The following is a 20,814-nucleotide window of genomic DNA, read 5'->3' on the forward strand; positions in this document are numbered from 1 at the left end:
CCAAGCTTTTTAGCCCAGGCTAAAATAGCCAAAAAAGCCAAAAATCCAAAAAGCCAACCCACTTCCCAAACGGAGGCTGAGTTTATTTAATTGAGTGTATTTCAAAAAAATTAATTAATCCTACATATTTATATAAATATAATAAAATCATTCAAATCTATTATTTAAATATTTATCTAAATTAATATCATAGTATTTAATTAATTTTTAATACATTTATTTATCACATTTTATTACTTATTTGTGCTTAGTATGAGTTTTACGCTAGTTCTTTTATAATGAAAAAGTATTTTGATATATTATTTATTTTAAATGGCTAAACACACACCTCGATCACATTTTTGTATAAAATTTTCACATATAATTTCAATTATCATATACCATCTCTAATTTATAAAATAAAAAAAAATTAAATTAAATTAAACACATATATATTTTTAGAAAAATAAAAATAAAAATAAAGAGCCAGCATCACAACTCCTTTCGGTACTTCCCCAGATAACTAAAACGAACACGTCACTACCCACGAATCACAATGCTCCGCCTCCTGCCAACCACCACCACCGCCGCCACCACCTCCTCTCTCCCTCTCCTCCTCATGTCCTCCTCCTCTTCCTCTCTCTCCTCATTTTCTCTCTCTAAAAAATTCCTCAGCAACCCCCTTTCCTTCCCTCGAACCACCAGACCCATCTCTCCCTACTCTCCCCCAAAAATGAACTTGTTGGGTAAGCTCGGATTCGGTACTCGCTCCCCCACCGAACCCTCCAGTGACCCGTCCTTGTCCTCCATCGCTCAGGGTCCCGACGACGACGTTCCGGCGCCAGGACAACAGTTCGCGCAGTTCGGAGCTGGGTGTTTCTGGGGAGTCGAATTGGCCTTCCAGAGAGTTACTGGAGTGACGAAGACAGAGGTTGGGTACAGTCAGGGCTGTCTTCACAACCCTAGCTACAATGATGTCTGTTCTGGGACGACGAACCACTCGGAGGTCGTTAGGGTTCAGTATGATCCCAAGGAGTGTAGTTACGAGTCCTTGCTTGATGTTTTTTGGGCCAAACACGACCCTACTGCGCTTAATCGTCAGGTGGTTATGCTTAATTTTTGGGTTTTAATCGATGGATTTGTGATTTTGATTGTTGAATTTTGATGGGTTTTGGTTGAATTGGTGTTTGCCTCTTTATCTTTCTCTGCTTATATGGTGATTGTTTTGTGCGTTGTGAACTGAAAACGAGCTCATATTGATGTCTTATCGGTTTCCCAATTTTGTGTTCTAATCGCTGAATTTGTGGTTTTTGTTGTTGAATTTTGATGGGTTTTGGTTGAATTGCTATGAAATTGAGTTGAATTGGTGTTTGATTCTTGTATATCTGCTTATATGGTGAATTGGCGATTGTTTTGTGGGTGAACACACAAGCTCAAATTGATGGCTTATTGGTTTCCCAATTGTTAGGATAAGGATTAGTCATTGTATTTTGTAGCTAGATGCTTGAATTTTGGGTGCTTTTGATGGACAATGACAGGGTTTGATTTTTTCCTGGCCTTTTGTTGATTTCATAGGGAGACAGAGTATTTTTTTTAAGGACTTGGTTGTACTCAGTGCGTGTGTTCACTATTGATATCATATGGAGTAAGAGTGAGTTTTTAACAACTTGGTTGTACTCGGTTCGTGAGTGTTCACTATTGGCTTCAGACATGAATGAAGACCTCCCGTTTGGCACTAATATTTGAACTTCCGAGTTGCTTTGGGAGGTCAAAATTCTCCCCTGAACTGTGGCTCCTACTTGGCTTGATATTTTCATTTGGCAAATATGATTGTGTTTTCATTCCCTAAGGTTGTGTTTTGTTCTTGGATTTGTGGGGAAAAAAAAAAAAAGGAACAAAAGAAAAGAAAAGGGATTTGTGAAAATAATTTAGCTTCTATTTTATTCACAACTCTTTTTGTCCCTATTAATCCGTACACTAAGTTCCAAACACAACCTTAATGGTTTGTGGCCTCTGCATATCACTTATTCCTTTCCTGAAGACAGGCTTGGAGTGTTTTGGAACTATGAAGGTGATGAATGTTTCATTCATTTTTCTTCAGGCAGAGAGGGGGGTGGGGGTTTGAGGTAGAGAAATTTTTAAAGACCATTTTTGGTGATGATTGTCACTAGTTCATCTATCATGTGGTTACCTTCACATGAATTATATGACTTTCAACTTATTTGGGGATTATCATGTACAGGGGAGACTATCCAGTGTCATCTTGGTAGAATTACTTTTCTCTTGCCGAGATAAGTAATTGGGGTAACTGTAGTATATTATGTCACAGAACAATTAGCTCAATTTTTTGAGTTTAAGGTTAACTGAATGAATACTCTTTGGTTTCTTTCTCCACAAAGATAGCCTTCTTATAACAGATGCCAAACTATTCGTTTGGCAGAGATGCGTTGTCCAATTTAGTTGAACTCCACGGTCCACTCTTAAGAATCTTTCCTAATGGCATTCTTGTTAAGAATGTCTTTCCAAACTTCTGCAGAATGGTTACAGGCCATTTAGGTTCTACATTCATACCTCATTTAGCCAATCTGCCATAGCAGAGCTGTCAGGGTCTAAAGGCATGTTTGGGGGTGTTTTGAGGAAACCAAACTGTTCTGTAACACTAAATCTTTGGTTTATGATTTCTTATTGCTTCCCAAGCTTCTTGAACATAGTGTTCCCCATATTTGGATGAAGTCCAGAATCCTATTTACTTTATCTTGATGTGTTAACTGTGGCTGTAATGGGTTAATGAGTTAAGACTATTGTTCAAAATGCCCTGAATCTCCCCTGATCTTTGCCTTGGCCATCCCCATGAGCCATTGACACCTTTAGCCTGCAAATATTTCCCCAAGTTACATATATTAGTAAGTAATATTTCCCCAAGTTATAGTAGTTAGTATTCTGACACCATATTTTTTGATTAATTGCCAACTGAGATGCCAATTACCAATCCATAAAGAAGTAGATTTCCAATCACTATCATATATTTTATCCATATTTGAGCCATTATTTCTCAAGTTAAACATTTGTTGTCCGAGTCTCTGGGTATTTTTATTTAAGCTTTGTCCTTCTATTATGTAACTGTGAACTGTGAACTGTGAATCCACTTTACACACATGGATGGTTCCGTTTGATTAGTGAGATAGGTTTTTTTTTTTTTTTTTTTTTTTTTTTTTTTTTTTTTTTTTTGTCTCCCGTGAAAGTGGGAAAAAATTATCACTTATTCTTGCAATCACTTTTCTCCTGTAAAATATAAGAATTTTCTTGCAACTTCCATTCTTTTCAAACTACATAACTAAAATTTCCAATCACTTTTGTTTCTTTCACTTCACTTCTCATAATATCATTTTCTTTCTAATCAAACAGACCTATTAGGAATCACTTTCTTACTTAATACCCTAAGTGCTTTATCATAAAACCATTTTTTACTCCATATCCTAACAGCATTTATTATCCTTCGGTCAGGGAAATGATGTTGGAACACAATACAGATCTGGAATTTACTTCTACACACCTGAGCAGGAGAAGGCGGCATTGGAATCGAAGGAGCGTCATCAGAACGTTTTGAACCGGAAAATTGTTTCTGAGATTCTGCCTGCGAAGAAGTTCTACCGAGCTGAGGAGTACCACCAGCAGTACCTTGCAAAGGGTGGTCGGTTTGGTTTAAAGCAATCTACTGACAAAGGCTGCAATGATCCAATTCGATGCTACGGCTAAATAATTATGTGTTATTTCGAGGGTTGATCTCTATTTGGCTTCCTAGTCCTTGTTTTCGGATATGGTTGTTAATAATAGGTCTCTGTTTGGAAACCACTTATGTATCTTATGCTCTTAATTTATAGGCTTTGCTTTCTAGATATACAGCTGAAGTGTGCAATGCAACTTCTCTAATATAGACTTGTTATTGATTGCAATAGGGGATCTGCTTCAATTTTGTGGTTGCAGTTTCAGTTCAGTTATATCGTTGTCACTTATCTGTATGAATAATGTTATATATAGAAACTTATATGCAAAATTTATATAGAATGATATGACAGATTTGCGTCTATTATTATTTCAATTCCAATCACATCATTCCGATAGGATTTTCTGCATAAAATTTCTTGGGGAAATAACAATTCAATGTAAAATTAAAAAAAAAAAAAATTATACATCAATATAAATAATATTAATCATTAAAATTTTAAATTATTTCATATATTTGTAAATATTTTTTGAAAAGCCTACAGAATTGTAATTTTCTCAAATTTCTTTCTCATGTATATTGCAGAATTCGCTTTGCGGCAGTTCTGTTTGTGGTCAGTTATTGATTGACATTCTAATTCTGAAAATTTTGCTCAACCTAGACTGAGCTGCATCTTGTTTCTGTTCTACCCTGGATACTGCAACGGTTCAGTCCATGTATGTAGTGCCATGTCATTTTTTGTCAAAATATTTTCCTATTTTTGTAACCCCAAAAGACTATTTTCACAAAGAATAACTCTGTTTGGTTTTGGAATTTTTAAAAATAATTTTTGAATTTTTAATTCATATATATATTTTTTTTATTGAATTTTTTTTAATTTTAATTTTAAAAAAAATATTTTTAGCTTAGTTTACATTCACTTAAAAAGTAACAAATTTGTGGGAAAAAAAAATTAAAAATTTACTAAATACAAAAAGAGAGATGCTGGAGACCCCAGTACGGAAGGATCCCCAGGACCCCCACCTCCACGTGGGGGGCTGCCAATGAAAAAAAAAAAAAAAAAAAAATTTTGACCAATCACAACAGACCCCTAGCACCCCCACTGGGGGTCTTATGCATTTTCCATACAAAAATATATCTACTACTATTTTAAAAGTGTAAGTATCCTCATTTGTCTTCTACTTTTTCATAGTTTCAAAATATCTTTCTTAACACATTGCCTCTAAAAAAGAATTAGGATCCTCTCCTTGCACTCCCTCCTTGCAGGGATTTCAGGTCCACTTTTAGACCCAATTTTGATAATCCGAACCGTTCATATTTTAAGATTTATTCAGTATATCATACCTGTAAAAAATCAAATTGATCGGATATCAGAAAGCATGTGTTCAGAAAATTGTTTATTAAATTCTTTAAAAAAAATAGTTTTTAGTTCAATTTTTTCGAACACATATTTTTTGATATCCGATCAATTGATTTTTTACAGGTATGATATATTGAATAAATCTTAAAATATGAACGGTTTGAATTATCAAAATTAGACCTAAAAGTAGGCTTGAAGGCCCTGCAAGAAAGGAGTGCAAGGGGAGAATCTGAACTCCTAAAAAGGCACCTAGCAACAATCAAAGGCACCATATACCAACCGGTACTAAAACTTTTAAATTTTTGTGAATACCGCTATGCGGTTTTCATCCGTTAGAGAACTTTATTATATAATAATAATAATAATAATAATAATAATATTTGAAACTCTTAAAAAAAAAAAAATTAATTTAATCCACAATGATGTGGCATAATTGATGCTAATATATGTTAATTTTTAATTTATCACACTTTAATTATGGCAATAGATATAGTGTCTAATTGTCTTGCCACATTATTGTAATTGAATTTGTAGATATAAAATTGTTGATTTTCAGTATTTTTCATATAATAATACATAATTTTATGGTTAGGTTTTTCAAAAATTCAAATATAACTTTGATAGAATTTGATGAGCTCATGAAACTCTTCACAAGTTCTGTTTTAATTAGGACTGAGTAAGAAATCCGTGAAATCTATAATCTGATCCAGTCCAGTCCAATCCGATAGGTTTATATTGATTTTTTGAATCCGTGGTTCGGTTCTGGATTGAAGAATTAAAAATCCGTAATCCACGGATTGGTTCCGGATTGAACCCCACGGTTCCGGATTTGAACCGATCTTGACCATATACAAATAGTCTATATTTTTATTATACATCATTCCCCATAGCATCTTCTCTTATTCTATATAAAACCTAAACTCAAACCTAAATCCGTATAATAACTTCTTTTATTACTTTTATTTGTTAGTTTTTAGTTTTAATTTGTAATGGTCTAAATACTTATGGTGAAACCAGTTTTCTTATGGTTGTTTAAATTCTAGAACAATATGTCGTTATTATAAGAAAACATGTTACTATTGTGGAACTAATATAGCGTTATGTTTATATTTTTATGAAATTGAAGTGTTATATATATATATATATTTTTTTGTTATTTAATTATGTGAATACGTGGTCCTAAACCGATCTAATCCGTGTTTAAATGGATTGGTTCGGATTGGTTCCATGATTTAAACAGATTGGATTGGTTCCAATTTTTTAGGAACTGTAGATAATGGATTGGTTTTGGTTTTATCCCAATCCAGTCCAATCCGGACCATGCTCGCCCCTAGTTTTAATGATCCAAATTGTTCATTTTATACGACGCTCCGTGTAAATTTTATCGTGATTGTCTAAAAAAAATAATTTATTCTTAAAAATATGTTTTCCGTCTTTTTTTTTTTTTTTTTTAGAGACATGTGATAAAATAAAAATGTTATGTTTATCAGATTAATCTAATTTTTTCTATGAATGGTATATACTGAGGGTTCTACAGAATGAATGGTTCGAATAATTGAAATAGAACTTTTGGTAAGCCTCACAAGACCGTCAAGTTCTCTCAAATTTAAACTCAACATTAATTTTAAAAGTTAAAAATTAGTATTTTTTATATAGACTGAATAGTCATGCACCTACAAATCATTACAAAATTAAATTGAGTAGGAATATTTATTCATTGAGAGACACTACATCTTGTAAATAAGTGTAAGTTTTTCATTGTTTTTCACATATACAACTTTTACCTATGTTTACTTTACAAAGGAGAATTCAACCACTTTTTGATAACACACATTTGTCATTGTTTCAAGAACTTCTACATATTCAAAATTGTTACTAGAAATTTTTCTAAAAAATACATGTGTGGTTGAGCTTTATTTTAGAAGTAGAACTCATCATTTAAAAATTGAATCTAGATCATTCATTAGGATTCTCGATAAAAATTTCTTCTTTCTTACAATTTGTGTTCAGTTATTCATCGGTCAAATCACATTTGTACATTATCAGTTTACTTTATATCAGTTGTTCTACAGTTTTCTAATACTGGAACCTCTCACTTTTCTCATCCACTATGAAATACTGTTTTTGTGTTTGGTTAATAAATACAAATAGGTTATAAATTCACTATAAAATACTATATTTCCTTTATAACATAAAGGGTAAACTACATTGACACCCTTGAGGTTTGCTTTTAGTACAGATTTTTTCCTTACGTTTTGAAAATTACATTCCCCTCTCTGAAGTTTATATTAACATTATAAATTGGCCCTTCCGTTTAGTTAACAGTTTTGCTGATGTCATCTATTGATTTTTTTAGAATACCAATTTTACCCTCAAATGTAATAGAAGTGTATATTCTCCCTTAATATATATTTTTTTTCTTTATCATGATTTCTACCAGGAACTTACCCAGCAAATAAGAACAATGACTCAATAATGTCTAGCAAAAAAAAATAATAATAAAAAAGGCAGAAGAAGGCACTTTTTCATCAAACATTTTGTGGATACCCATTGCCTCATCACCCAGAGAAGCTATTACACAATTTTGGAACCAACACATTTCATCAAACATCTGGTAGGCAACCCCACCTCCCCACCCTGTATTGCCAATACCCATTCAGTCAAAGGAAAAAGAGAGAGATGCAACTATTCAATGCCCTCACTTCACTCTTCCTAATCAGCCCTCTTCCACCGTCACCTTCACCATCACCTACACCCCCAACTCTTCCTCATCTTTCATCTTAACTCTACAGCTCTACCACCGCCAAACCCAACATGACCACCACCTGTGGCCGCCAAAACTTTTCCCTTTTTCCTGGGTAGAAATTTAGTGTCACGCCAAATCCAACTGCGACCAACCGTGTTAACCAGTTGCCAATAGTTTAGTTTTTGAAGACCAAAAAATATATGATCACCGATTATGTATATTTGTCGACCAATTTATATTATGTTGTCAAAAATAGTTGCCAAAAATACTTTTTGTTGCAGTGATCACAACAATCATATGGCCATTGACAGTGTCAAACAACCCTCTCCATCACCCTACCATTTACCTCAACTTTCTCCCTCTCACATTCTTTGTTTTTTGCAAATACATTTGACCCAACCCCCACAATCACAAGAAGTCACCCTTTACAAAAAAATAAAGGGTAAATTACAAATACACCTCCAAAATTTATTTAAAATATAAATTCGCTCATGTGATTTGAAAAATTACAAATACCCTCTTATTAAAAAAATTTATTTAACAAAATTAACTGAAAAAATAAAATTCATAATTGTTTTCCTATGCAATAATAAAATTACTTAAAATATTAATTGAAATATATTTTTAACATCATTAAAAACTATTAATTGACTTAATAATTTATTAATAGAATGGGCAATTTGTTATGAAATTAAAAACTTCAGGGGATGGAATGTAGTTTTCAAAATCACAAGAGTCGATTCGTATTTTGATAAAACCTCAGGGGGTGTATTTGTAATTTATCCAAAAATAAATCCACAGTGGACTCCCAAAAATTCGAACCTTGTATATTTGGTTCAAGATTCTCTCTCTCTCTCTCTCTCTCTCTCTCTCTTAAAAAAAAATTATTCAATATTTGATCTAAATTATTGAACTCTGTTTCTTTTCCCAAAAAAAAAAAAATCATAGTGAATTTAAAAAAATTAAACCTTTTATGTTGGATTCAGAGTTTGTTTTTTTACTTCTTAAGATCAAAATTATTGAACTCTGTTTTGGCCCAAAAAATTGTGGTGGTAATTGGTCTGCAACAGTAGCTTTGCTTTTTTGATTGGGGCTACGATCATGCATTATGTTGCTGTAGCGGTTGTGGAGAGAGAAAGAGAGGGATCGCGATGGGTTGCGAGCTCTAATAGTGTTAGCACTACAAGAAATGACACTTTTGGCGATCAAAATATTGGTCGCCAAAAGCCCCATTTTTGGTCACCGAAACAAATTAGCGACTAATTTTTTTTTGTCGCCAAAGTTGTCGCCTATACTCTGTCGGCGATAGAATTGGCGACTAAACTATTTTTGGTCGTTGAAAGTGAACGTTTTGGCTACTAAACTCTGGTTAGTCGGCAAAGGTTATTTTTTGGCGACTAAAATATTAGTCGCCAAAAGTGAACATTTGGCTACGAAACTTTGAGTAGTTGGGAAAGGGGATATTTTGGCGACTAAATATTTAGTCGCCAAAAGCGTTCAAACAAAATTAATTTAATTTTCAGCGACTAAAAATTTTAGTCGTAGATAAGTTTTAGTCACAACATTACTACATTGAGTTGTGACTAAAGAATTTAGTAGCCAAAAAATTATTTTTCATTTTATTTTATTTTTTGCTACTAACCATGGGTTGCCGAAAGTCTTCATTTATTTTTGACTACTAAACTATTTAGTCGCCTAAAGTCTTATATAGTTTTGGCTACTAAATTTTTAGTCACCAAAAATCTTTGGATTCTTTCTGGCTACCAAATATTTAGTCGCTAAAAATATTGATTTCCTTTTTGGCTACCAATTGGTTAGTCACTAACAAATTCACTTTTTTTTTTCTTTCGCTACTAAACATTTAGTTGCCAAAAACTTTATTTAGTGTTTTTTTCATTATAATTAATTTCTCCACAACTTGTATTTATTTCGTGCAACCTGCACCCTGTATATAAACAAAATAATACATATATCTATTTCTATTTCGTTTCAACAATACAAAAATTTGATCTTTTAACATCAAATTCTATGCAAATCAAATACAATCCAACCCAAAATAATAATTCCATACAAACACAGAATCATACAAAAAAGATGTCCTCTGTACACAAAATTTTGCATCAAATGTCATTTACAGAATATTTTGAAGGTGTAAACATGATGGGAAAATTAAATTTATTTACTAAAACACTTGCTTAATTTAACAATGAAGCCATTGATCTAAATGAAGCCATTGATCTAAAGGCTTCTCATCCTTCAAGCTTGCTTCATATAGTTTGATACCTTTCTTTCTGAAGACACCAACTGCAAAATAATAATCAACCTCCCAATCAGCGGAAGCATTTAGCAAATAAGTATAGATAATTAAACAAACCAAAAACTCAAGGGATTCAACCTTGCCTTAATAACCATGGATTGCTATACTAGCTTAGTCATTGCCCCCATTTTTGCATCACTTTCTCAAAATCAAAACAAAGTTGGACCAAAAAAAAAAAAAACCAATTCCCTACCATGAACAAGAAAGGATATGTTTTGGTTAAGCATATTATCAAACATGGAATGAGAAATCTACATCCAATAAAAAAAACATAGAAATCAAAATTTAGGAATTTTTTTTATAGAAAAAAAAAAGAAGGCAATAGTAAGCATCAATTTGACTAGAACCAACAAATGTTTCTTCCGTTTATTCGAGGGTTCATATAAAACAAATGTGATTTATGAACAAATTCAGAAACTGTTTCTTCTGTTTATAGGTTATTCAATTCTCTAAGCACTAATATGATTTATGAGTTGCATTCATCATAGACAAACAAATGTGTCACTTTTATCAACAAAGTTAACAAGAATAATAAGATGTTCTGTAGTAATTATTATTTCCTTTGTGATCTTGTAGTTTACAAATTCTTGAGTCTTAGTAAAATGACTAATTAAGCTAATGTATATTTCTATAATTAACTACCTCATTAATAAAGTATATATATATATATGAAATTTTTTGTACCTTCTTTTTTAGGAAGATCAAGTCCGAAGCATTTGGGTTTTTAATTGAAAAAGCTATGAATAAAAATGCAAAGATGGAAACAGAGTTTGTTGTCTCAAGCAGAGAAGGAGGTACTTGTCAAATCTGTTGTGCAGGCAATTCCTGCTTATGCTATGGCATGTTTTGCCTTTCCAAAGAAGTTTAATGATCGTTTAAATTCATATACGAGTAATTTTTGGTGGGGTAGAGATCCTTTAGACCGTGGCCCTCACTGGGCAAGCTGGGACAGCTTGGGTTTGGCTAAATCAAAGGGAGGGATGGGCTTTAGAGATTTCAAAGCTTTCAATCTAGCCCTTCTTGCAAAGTAGATGTGGAGACTTATCACTCGTCCTCACTCATTTTGTGCTCAGATTTTAAGAGGGGTTTATCATCCACATTTAGATTTCCTAGCTACTTCTAGGGGTAGAAGTCCATCTTAGGCCTGGGCAAGTTATCTCAAATACTTATGAGATCAGGAGTTCCATAACCATACAATCTCTAGTAAGTTCCATAATTTTCCACATTATTGGCAATCATCTTGCCCTTTTATTATTACTGAAATAAGTTAAAAAAATTATGTTACCTCGTCTATGTTCTCAAACTTCCTTTCTGGCTCTAGAGGTTGACCACCATAGCTTTGAGTTGGACGTGGGGTCACATAGATTACCCTTTTAGAACTCATGCAACCCATGGCCTATATAATTCTTGGTGCTCTGGGAAAGTGAACATTTGGGTCCACTGGCCCTCTTCTTGGTGCTCTGATACACCAACCTCCCTCCTAAATTCACACAAATTTAGCTCAAATCAAAAAATTTAACTATCATTTCCACAATTCCCATAGCAAACTCGTAACTTATTTTATACATTGTAGCTAAATCTTGTATCGAATTTGGCACAAAACTTAGTAATTCTAAAATACAACACAATGTTTATCTAGTCTTTCGAGAGTTCCAATTTGGCCTTGATCTTAATTTTTGACAATAACATTCATTGGAGAAGCAATAATTTTTCCAATGGACATGGACTCAAGACTATTTAACTCTATCAAACAACTTTTAAAATAACAATAATAAAAAATAAATAAATAAGCACTAACAGAGACATTGAAATAGAAACTAAAAAAAATCAATTGGAAGTTTGGAACTCCTTTTAGAAAATAGAATCTTTGGTCGTTCCAAGAAAATTTTTACGATTCGAAGGAACTCATAAAAGTAAAATCACTACGAACTTCATTAAGGCCCATTTGGGTGTCTCAAAAAAATGAATTGGGCCATTTTACTTTTAGCTCATTTACAAATTAGACAATTTAATTTATTTAATTCTCTTTAATGTGTGAAATGTGAAAGGCTGAGTATATTTTTGCGTGGGCAAAAATTCATCATGATGATGGATTGATGATGATAGCAAGCAAAGTCAATAGAACACTTTCGTCGTGGTTAATGTATTACTTGATTGGAAGCATTCCAATGTCCAAGTTAGAAAAACTTAGAGAGAATAAAAATAAAATAAACAAGAGTTTACAGAAATAATATAATTTTTATTCACTGAATGTCCTCCAAACATTTCTCTTATTATTAGGATTTGACTATTTTTAATAACTCTTTTCTTTCTAACTCTACTCTTTAATTTGCTTAGATTATTTCTAACATATATTCCTACAACCTTAAACTAACTAAGATCACTATTATCCTAACTAAATTGGCATTAAGCGTGACTATTTTCTTCAATTTCACACTTGATATATGAGAATTGTCTAATAGTGACGTTTCACCTCAATTGACATTTATAATTATCTATAAAGGAACATGATGATTTAACATTTATTTTGATTTTCAAAACTTTAAAATATCAACTTTTAAATTGAATTATTTTTTGTACAAAACTAAAAAAAAAATTGGGGGGTTTTTGGTTTGGGGGTATTTGCAGGGGAGAGCAGGGGGTCCCTCCCTATACTAAGAATGATTTAACAACTTAGGCCTCATTAAGTATGTTGAGGAGGGCCATTATGAAAGTCACATGCATTTACTAACATCAAATAACATTAATAAGTGGTTTTATTAAGAAGGAAGACTGATTAGACGCACCACTTTCTTGAACAAACTGTTGAAGTAATCGGCATGTCTCCACAAGAGCAGAGAAATCAGCAACATGTTGTGGATTAAACAAGAAAAGCAACTGGTGGAGAAAAACCGAATTAGGCCCAAAGCAGTGCCTGGATGTACAGAGCTCATAAATGAAAATGAAAAAAATGAATTAGGCCCAACATTCAAAAAAAATGAAATTCAATCTCAAACTGAAATTGCACCTAATAAGAGCTCATGAACAGGTAATTGAAAAAAACAATTAAATTCAATCTGGGCACTACCAAACCTCATAAACAGATGTCAAACACATGAGCATTGTCCGGTTTCATTTGAACATTTTGTCAAACACATGGTGAGCAAAAGGGTCAGAAGACAACAACAAATACAAGCATGGACGAAACAGGCCAAGTGAGAGCAGCAGGTAGAGAAAAACAAACAAGCAAGAGCAGTAGTTAGAAAAAAAACAAACATACTTAATGAGCCTTCCAAATTGACCAAACCATGGCCTCCACATCTTCTTTTCCAGCTTCCCAAATTTAAACCCATACCCCTAGTGTGACAAATTTGAAAAAGATTATGGTGTAACCCAGTGAACATTCCACCATTCTAGTAATTCAACCCATATCCTCCATATCCAAGGACAATGAATGAACAGATGTCTCAACCTTAACATGGGTCGATTTGGGGTTGGGTTTGGGTGAAGGTATGCAAACGGAAGAAGAAAACCCTAGAGGCTGAAATTAGGGGAATAGAGACTATAGAGAGGACATACCTGGGGTACTACTCCAATGGTGGATTGAAGGTGGTGCTCGTGTGCGATGGCGGTGATGCTCCGTTAACGATGGAGACCAAAGCGAGAAACAGAGAGAGAAAGACAGAGAGAGCGGGAGGAGAGCAGAGGCAGACACAGATGCATGAGAGAGTTAGAGCGTGTGGGAGTGTATTTCTTAAACCTAGTTTATTTTCTTTCTTGACTAACTCTTTTAGTCGCCCATAATAAAGAAAGGCTTTTCTCCGACGAAATATTTAGTAGCTAATTAATTTTGCCCCCCAAAATCTGAAGTCCAATTTTTAAAATTTTTAATTATAATTGCCGACTAAAATTTAGTCGTTAAAAGTAAATTAAATACCGACCAAATAATTTTCGTAGCCAAAACTAACTATACAGTGACTAAACTATTTTTTAGTCGCCAATTGTGACATTTTTAGCTACTAAAATATTTTTTAGTAGCCAATTGTTGCATTTTTACCGACTAAATTGTGATTAGTAGCCAATTGTGGCATCTTTGGCGACTAAAATATTTTTTAGTAGCCAATTGTTACATTGTTACCGACCAAATTGTGATTAGTAGCCAATTGTTGCATCTTTGGCGACTAAATTATTTTTTAGTAGCCAATTGTTGCACTTTTACCGACTAAATTTTTTTTAGTCGCCAATAATCAACATTCCCCAACTAAAAAAAATTAGTAGCTAAAAATGATGACTTTTGCCGACTAATATTATTTTTGATAGCCAATTCCGTAACTTTTGGCGACGAAAAGTCATTTGGTAGCCAAAAGTGGTCGCCAAAAATGTATTTTCTTGTAGTGTAGTATGTTGTGATGTGGGTTGTAGTGGTGAGTTGGAATTGAGGATTGGTGAGGGTCGGTGGCTGTAATAGTGTTATGGTAGTTGTAATGGTGTTGTTATTAGTGTATGTTGATAGTAGCTTACAGAGTTGATGAGGGCAAACCAATGAGAGTTGAGAAGAAGAAGATTGAAGAGTGTTATGTGTCATTTAGTAATTTCACTCTATCAGTGGAGGGCATTATGGTCATTGTACAATTTTCCATCACAACAACAAACACTTACCGGGGGTGTAGTGTAATTTCTCAAATGTAGAAGGGATATCTGTATAAAGCCAAAATCTCATGAGGTATTAGTATAATTTACCTTTTTATAAAATATAATTACAAATACCACGTGCAACACACATATATACCACCACTAATATATATATATATATATATCCAATATATTCTTTGTTTTTTTTTTATTGAATTTTTTAGATTTTGTTTTTACAAATATTTTACAGTGTTTTTTATTAGAAAAAGGCTTAATACATGAAAAGTTACCAAATAAAATATATTGGAATATAAAATAGATCCAAAAATGGAAAAAATGAACCTCCACATAGGGAGGATGAGTAGAATGTTTTTCTTCTCCCTTTTTTTAAAAATATGAAAACACAACAAAACAAAAATACATGTAAACAACAAACCAAACCAACTTGTTCCAAAAACATATGGGGCTTTGTCCTAATTTTAATTGGACCTCACTAGTAGATAGTAGAATTGGTCTTGTTAGTCCCAAGGTTATTCAACTTTACTTTCTATTGATTTTGATTATTAACAAATATTTTGAATTTATTTAGTCATTCAAAGTTTTCAAAATAATAAAATAAAATTGTGCTAGAAATTATATGACTCTAGAGTATTATTTTTTCAATGATTTTTGGGTCTTCAAAACATAAGCATTAGCACTTGGTTGCAAAACTCTATCCTTGCTTAAAACATATCTAAGGGTCGACACTAGAATAAACCTCAAAGTCTTAAGTGTTCCAGAACCAAGGGTCGACACCAAGAACGGCAAGGGTCGGCACCAAATTTCAGAATGCAATCCAGCAGCAAGAGTCGACATCAAATTTCAGAATGCAATCTAGTAGCAAGGGTCGACACCAAATTTTAGAATGCAATCCAGAAGCAAGAGTCGATACCAAGATCAGTAAGGGTCGACACTAGAGTCACTTGAAACTTAACTCAGAAAAGAGAAAAAGAGCTAAGGGTCGACACCCAAGTTGCAGGAGTCAACACCCATAATATTTGGGTTTAAAAATCCCACCAGCCAAATCAGATCCAGATTGCTGCAGATCATTTCTCAGTCACTTTTCAGAGTTCTGTGCATAATATGTCATCTTTTCTGACCTCTGAACAGATCTTCTGGAACCATGTCCTCTCCAAGAAGTTGACCTATGAAGAAGAGCATTAAATAAAAAGCATGTGCATTTAATGATCCTTCTCTTCCCAAGACCTGTCCACAGTCTGCAACTCACCATACTCTGATCAAACAACAGCTGGAAGATATCATGCTTGATCTGCTCCAACGGCTAGGAATTTCAAAACCTCTCTCTCTTTCCAACAGTGAAGGCATTAATGCTATAAATGTGAAGCTCTTCTTGTTCATTCAACACGCTTCTTCAATATAACAAGCCTAGAGCATTCAAGAACAATCAAGAGTTTTTATTATACTTCATTTTGTACTTTCATTTTCATATCTGAGTGAGCATTCAATTACTTGAGAGCTTACACTTTCATATCAATCTTTTGTGAGAGAACATTTGTAAAAGAGGAAAGTTATACCTCTTATTCTTATTCCTTATTTTTTGAGTGACACTTGTAAAGTGAGACATTTAGTTGAGAGGATTTCAACAGATTGAAATAAGTCCTTGTAAAAATCCGCAAGTTAGGTGGCGCTTGGTGGTGCATCTATTCATAGTTAATAAATTCTCAAGAAGGTGTCTTGAGGAGTGGACGTAGGCTTGTGAGCCGAATCACTATAAATCTATGTGTCAAGTTCTTCCTTCCTTTCCTTTTATTTTTTGTCCATTCATTTATTGTCATCTGCCATTAAATACTTAGTCTTTGCAATTTTATTTTTCAGACCAAATTTTTAATTACCCAATTTACCCCTCCTCTTGGGTTGCTTTCCTAAATAACAGGTCTCTTGAAGTAATCAGTCTAATAGGTTGGATATTGAGTTATCAAAAAATAAATAAAAAACTGGTAACGAGCAGAGACAAGCCCAGGAATCTAACATAAAGGGCGAATATATATACTAACAAAATTAACAAAAATATATATATATATACATATATATATATATATAAATTACAATATCAATTTTTACTGACAAAAAAAATATATATATAAAAAATTACATAAATAAACATGTTTTCCTACCTATCTTCATGTTGAGCTATAAATGATAGCAATTGACAGATAATCACATTATTATTATTATTATTATTATTATTATTTATTTTATAACCTAGAGAGGGCGAATTTGTAACGCTAGTATGTAAAGGACTGGTTTGAAATCATTAGGGGGGCGCTTGCCCCCTAGGTCTATAGTTGGTAATGTGCTTTATTGGAAAAATTTTATTTTTACGTTGTTAATTAATTTTGGGCATATTTTTTTTAGCACATATATTTATTAATTTGATTATTAATTAATTTTTTTAATTTACATACTGAAAGTTATAATTATACTATTTATTTATAATCACTGTATACACACCACTCAAGTCTCTTTTTTACATATTTGTTGAGCAACTCTGCTTCCAGATTTATAGACTTATGTGAAAACCATTCAAGATCATAGTGTGAAGTGAAGACAAAATCCTCCATTGAAGACCTTCATTGAAAACCTTCCAAAATATTGTTGAAGATGAAACATCTTTTCATTTTGTTATTGCATTTATCATTTTCAGATCTCTGTGCATTCCACTGTCATAAAACTCACATTTAAATTTTTTTTTTTTTTTTTTATGTTTTTCAGGTTGAGGATTTCGACTTTGGTTTTTTGAAATTATACATTTAATTTGAAACTTAACTTTTGAAGAGAAGTGATTAATTCGACAAATTTGTTCTAAAAAAAAATAAAAAAAAAAATTAGTAGTTGATATCCGAATATAATAAAATAATTCGGTATATGTTATCTACCTGAAAATTGCAAAAGGGAAAAAAAAGAAAAAAGAAGAAGAGATTCTGCACAAAAAAACTAATCTTTTCATCACTAATAGAGTATAAATCTAGATATTAAAGCAAAATATGAGAGTATTCACTGTGTTTGGTTTGAGTTTTCTAGATTAAGTTTTTTGAAGTTTGACTTTTTTGGTTTTTGTGTTTTTGTGTTTTTATTTTTAGTGAATATTTTTTGAATTTTAAACATTTTTTTTTTACTTTTTTAGATGCACCTTACTTAGATGTATCTAAAAAGTAAAAATTTTGTGAAAAAATATTTTAAAAAATTAGTAAATACATAAAAATACAAAAAATGTCCTGAATTCTTGTATTTTTTTTATATTTTTGGTATTTAGTGAATTTTTAAAAGATTTTTTTTACAATTTTTTTACTTTTTAGATGTATTTATGTTAGGTGCGTCGAAAAAGTAAAAAAATTGCTTAAAATATTAAAAAAATTCAGTAAAAACAAAAAAATACGAAAAATAAGAAAGTATAATTTTCTAAAAAGTATTTTGAAAAAATAGAAACCAAGCAAGGTAATTGCTTTGCAAGTAATAGAGGAGTATAGAGTGTGTAGCAAGTAAAGTTACAACAATGAAAAAACTAGGGTTTATTTTTTTTTTTACTCAAAAGGTATATATTGAGATTTTTTTTTTTTTTAAAAAAAAATGTGTACAAAGAATATTTTCATATAATATTATGGGTGCTAGTGAATATCTATTATGGTCATTTCAATTTAAGATATAATTATTATTAAAATAATATTTTATTAAATGTGTGTACTGAGATAATTATTAGGTGTGTGAAAATAATTTCTCACTCTACTAAGCATCATAACAGAAAAGTTTGTAAAATTATTAATAGACCTGCGCAAGTAGATCTAAACCTCAATAAAAACTTAGTTGGTGTAAATGTTTTTCTAAATTTAATTTTAATAATTAGAAAACATAAATTAAAAATATTTCTCTCTCAATTTTTAAATAATTTTTTTTAAATTTATTTAAGTTATTTTAGCTTAATACCTAGAATCTACATCAAATATTCTGACATAAATTTAAAAAACTAAAAAATAAAAATTATAAATAATACTCATAAATTACACCAAACAAGAGCAAAGTTTAATACAAGAGTAGTAGCAGTTTACATAATAGAACCCTCTATGTATTATTGTCTATTATAGTAGTAGATGTACATAGTGTACATGAATGTATTTATAAGTTAACAAAGACATATATTGTCTTTTTTTTTTTTTTTTTTAATGAAGAAGACATATATTGTTGACACACCATATTTCTACTACATATATATGGTTAGGGCATCATTTTCTCCCAAAAATACATGTCAAAAACACTAACACCAAAACTGGTTTTTTTTACCCCTTTTTGTTCCCGTCCTTGGAGACTGATGGTGGTGATCGGTTTCCATATCCAGCTGGACCGCCACTTCCACCGCCACTACCACCTCCTTCACCACCTGAACCAGTCCCCGATCCATATCCGCCTCCATGAGCTCCACCACCTCCTGTCCCATACCCAAATCCAGAACCAGTCCCGGTCCCGGACCCGGACCCGGTACCAAACCCATATCCGAAACCCTTGCCAAACCCATTTGGAGACCGTCCTGAACCTGAACCATAACCCGATCCGAATCCCGGGCCTGAACTCCATCCCCAACTGTAGTCCCAGTTAGGACCATGACCAGACCCACTTCCCCCCTTTGGCCCCCCGGTGCCCCCACTTGGACCAGAAGGCACCTCTGGCGACTCCACCTTTCCTCCACCACCGCCACCACCACCGTCACTGCCACCACCGCCGGCACCGGGGTTGTATGCCCATATAGGGCTGGATAGCAAGAAGAAAAAGATGAGAGTAAAAGACAAGATGTTGAGCTGCATTTTTTTTCTTGTTATTTTTCTCTTTGGAATTGGTATTGAGAAAGCTAGCATGTGAGTTAGTTTCAGAAGTGAGGCTCTACATATAGATATAGTGCGTGGAATGGTTTGGAATGGTTATTGGTGTGATATTTATTGGGTAATGGTGGGTTCAAATTGTTGTCAACGTGGAGGAGGACGAGAGCACCCGTGACATAACTAACAGGTACATCCCCCAGTGGGCTCACCTGTCATGATGAGAGAGAATTGCTCTCACAAATATAATACAAAAAAATATTAATTCTGTGGTATTTTTAAAAAGGAGACAGTTCCTCTTCAGTGCATTGTGAACTGGACGGTGTTGCTTAAATCCGGGTCCATCCAGAAATGAAACCAGAATTCTGTCTTCAAAATATAATTATCGTGTCTATGGAATTGAAAAAGAGAATAAAACACAAGGGAAAAAAAACAAAAAAACAACAAAAAAATTAGAAACATAAAAGTGCAAAATTATTAGTAAAGAGTAAAATAAAAAATAGAGTGGTGATTAGTAGCTCTAAAAGTAGAGCTCTAAAAGAGCTCTACTGGCACCTTCACACACCCAGAAAAAAAAAAAAAAAAATTTAAACCAAAATATCACATTAATGTGACCCATACCATTACCACCTCATTAGATCAACTCTAGGGTTTTGAAACATTTTTCTAAAAAATAAGAGAGTGAGGGGTTGAAGATTAAAAAGGACATTTGTCAATTGGGGCCAACATACATACACACATGGAAATAGATATAAAGAAGTAATAGCACGCACACAATTGGGTCTGTCTTGGCCCATCACAAATTCTATTTTGGTAATATAAATTATTTATTTTATTAGATATTTTGTATATTATATTCACATAAGAAAAATTAAATATTTGATAATTATAATTTATTCAATTTATTATATTTGTCTTAAAAAGTAGACGATTTATTTTTAAAAATATAATTGTCACTTATTTTTTTGGTGACAAACGCGATAAATTGAATAAGTTAAAATTATCAGATCGATTTAATTTTTTTTTTTGGATGAAATACACGAAATGCTTAACAAAATAAACAAATTAGATCGTTAAAACCAAATCCATGGTAGGCCCATGAGCCCAAACAACACCATCCGATCCACTAGCTAAAATTTTATTTCAGATTAAATTTTTAATCTATTTTTAAAAAGTTGGCGTCATTTCTTCTATTGAAAAACCTTTATGAAG

At 32.6% G+C, this 20,814-nt stretch overlaps 1 protein-coding gene and 1 long non-coding RNA gene across 2 annotated transcripts; one reads left to right on the forward strand and one right to left on the reverse strand.

Annotated features, from left to right (window-relative positions):
* The first annotated feature begins 444 nt into the window (after positions 1-444).
* Positions 445-4,064, forward strand: LOC114293490 (peptide methionine sulfoxide reductase A1). Its single transcript, XM_028237565.2, has 2 exons — positions 445-1,081; positions 3,484-4,064. Exons 1-2 carry the CDS (start codon positions 536-538, stop codon positions 3,733-3,735), a joined length of 798 nt encoding a protein of 265 aa, XP_028093366.2. The 5' UTR covers positions 445-535; the 3' UTR covers positions 3,736-4,064.
* Positions 4,065-9,849: 5,785 nt separating this feature from the next.
* LOC114293491 (uncharacterized) lies at positions 9,850-13,252 on the reverse strand. Its single transcript, XR_014337583.1, has 3 exons — positions 12,913-13,252; positions 11,412-11,606; positions 9,850-10,113 (listed from the first exon to the last, which is right to left on the reverse strand). It is a non-coding gene; the product is annotated as an uncharacterized LOC114293491 (long non-coding RNA).
* Between the last annotated feature and the right edge of the window lie 7,562 nt (positions 13,253-20,814).

This window comes from Camellia sinensis, chromosome 8 (assembly GCF_055761805.1).
Source record: "Camellia sinensis isolate YWXY chromosome 8, ASM5576180v1, whole genome shotgun sequence".
Classification (NCBI taxonomy): Eukaryota; Viridiplantae; Streptophyta; class Magnoliopsida; order Ericales; family Theaceae; genus Camellia; species Camellia sinensis.

Coding starts and splice junctions, on each gene's coding strand:
- LOC114293490 (XM_028237565.2), top strand. CDS start 536: ATGCTCCGCCTCCTGCCAACCACCACCACCGCCGCCACCACCTCCTCT. Junction 1,082..3,483: donor CTACTGCGCTTAATCGTCAG/GTGGTTATGCTT, acceptor TCCTTCGGTCAG/GGAAATGATGTTGGAACACA.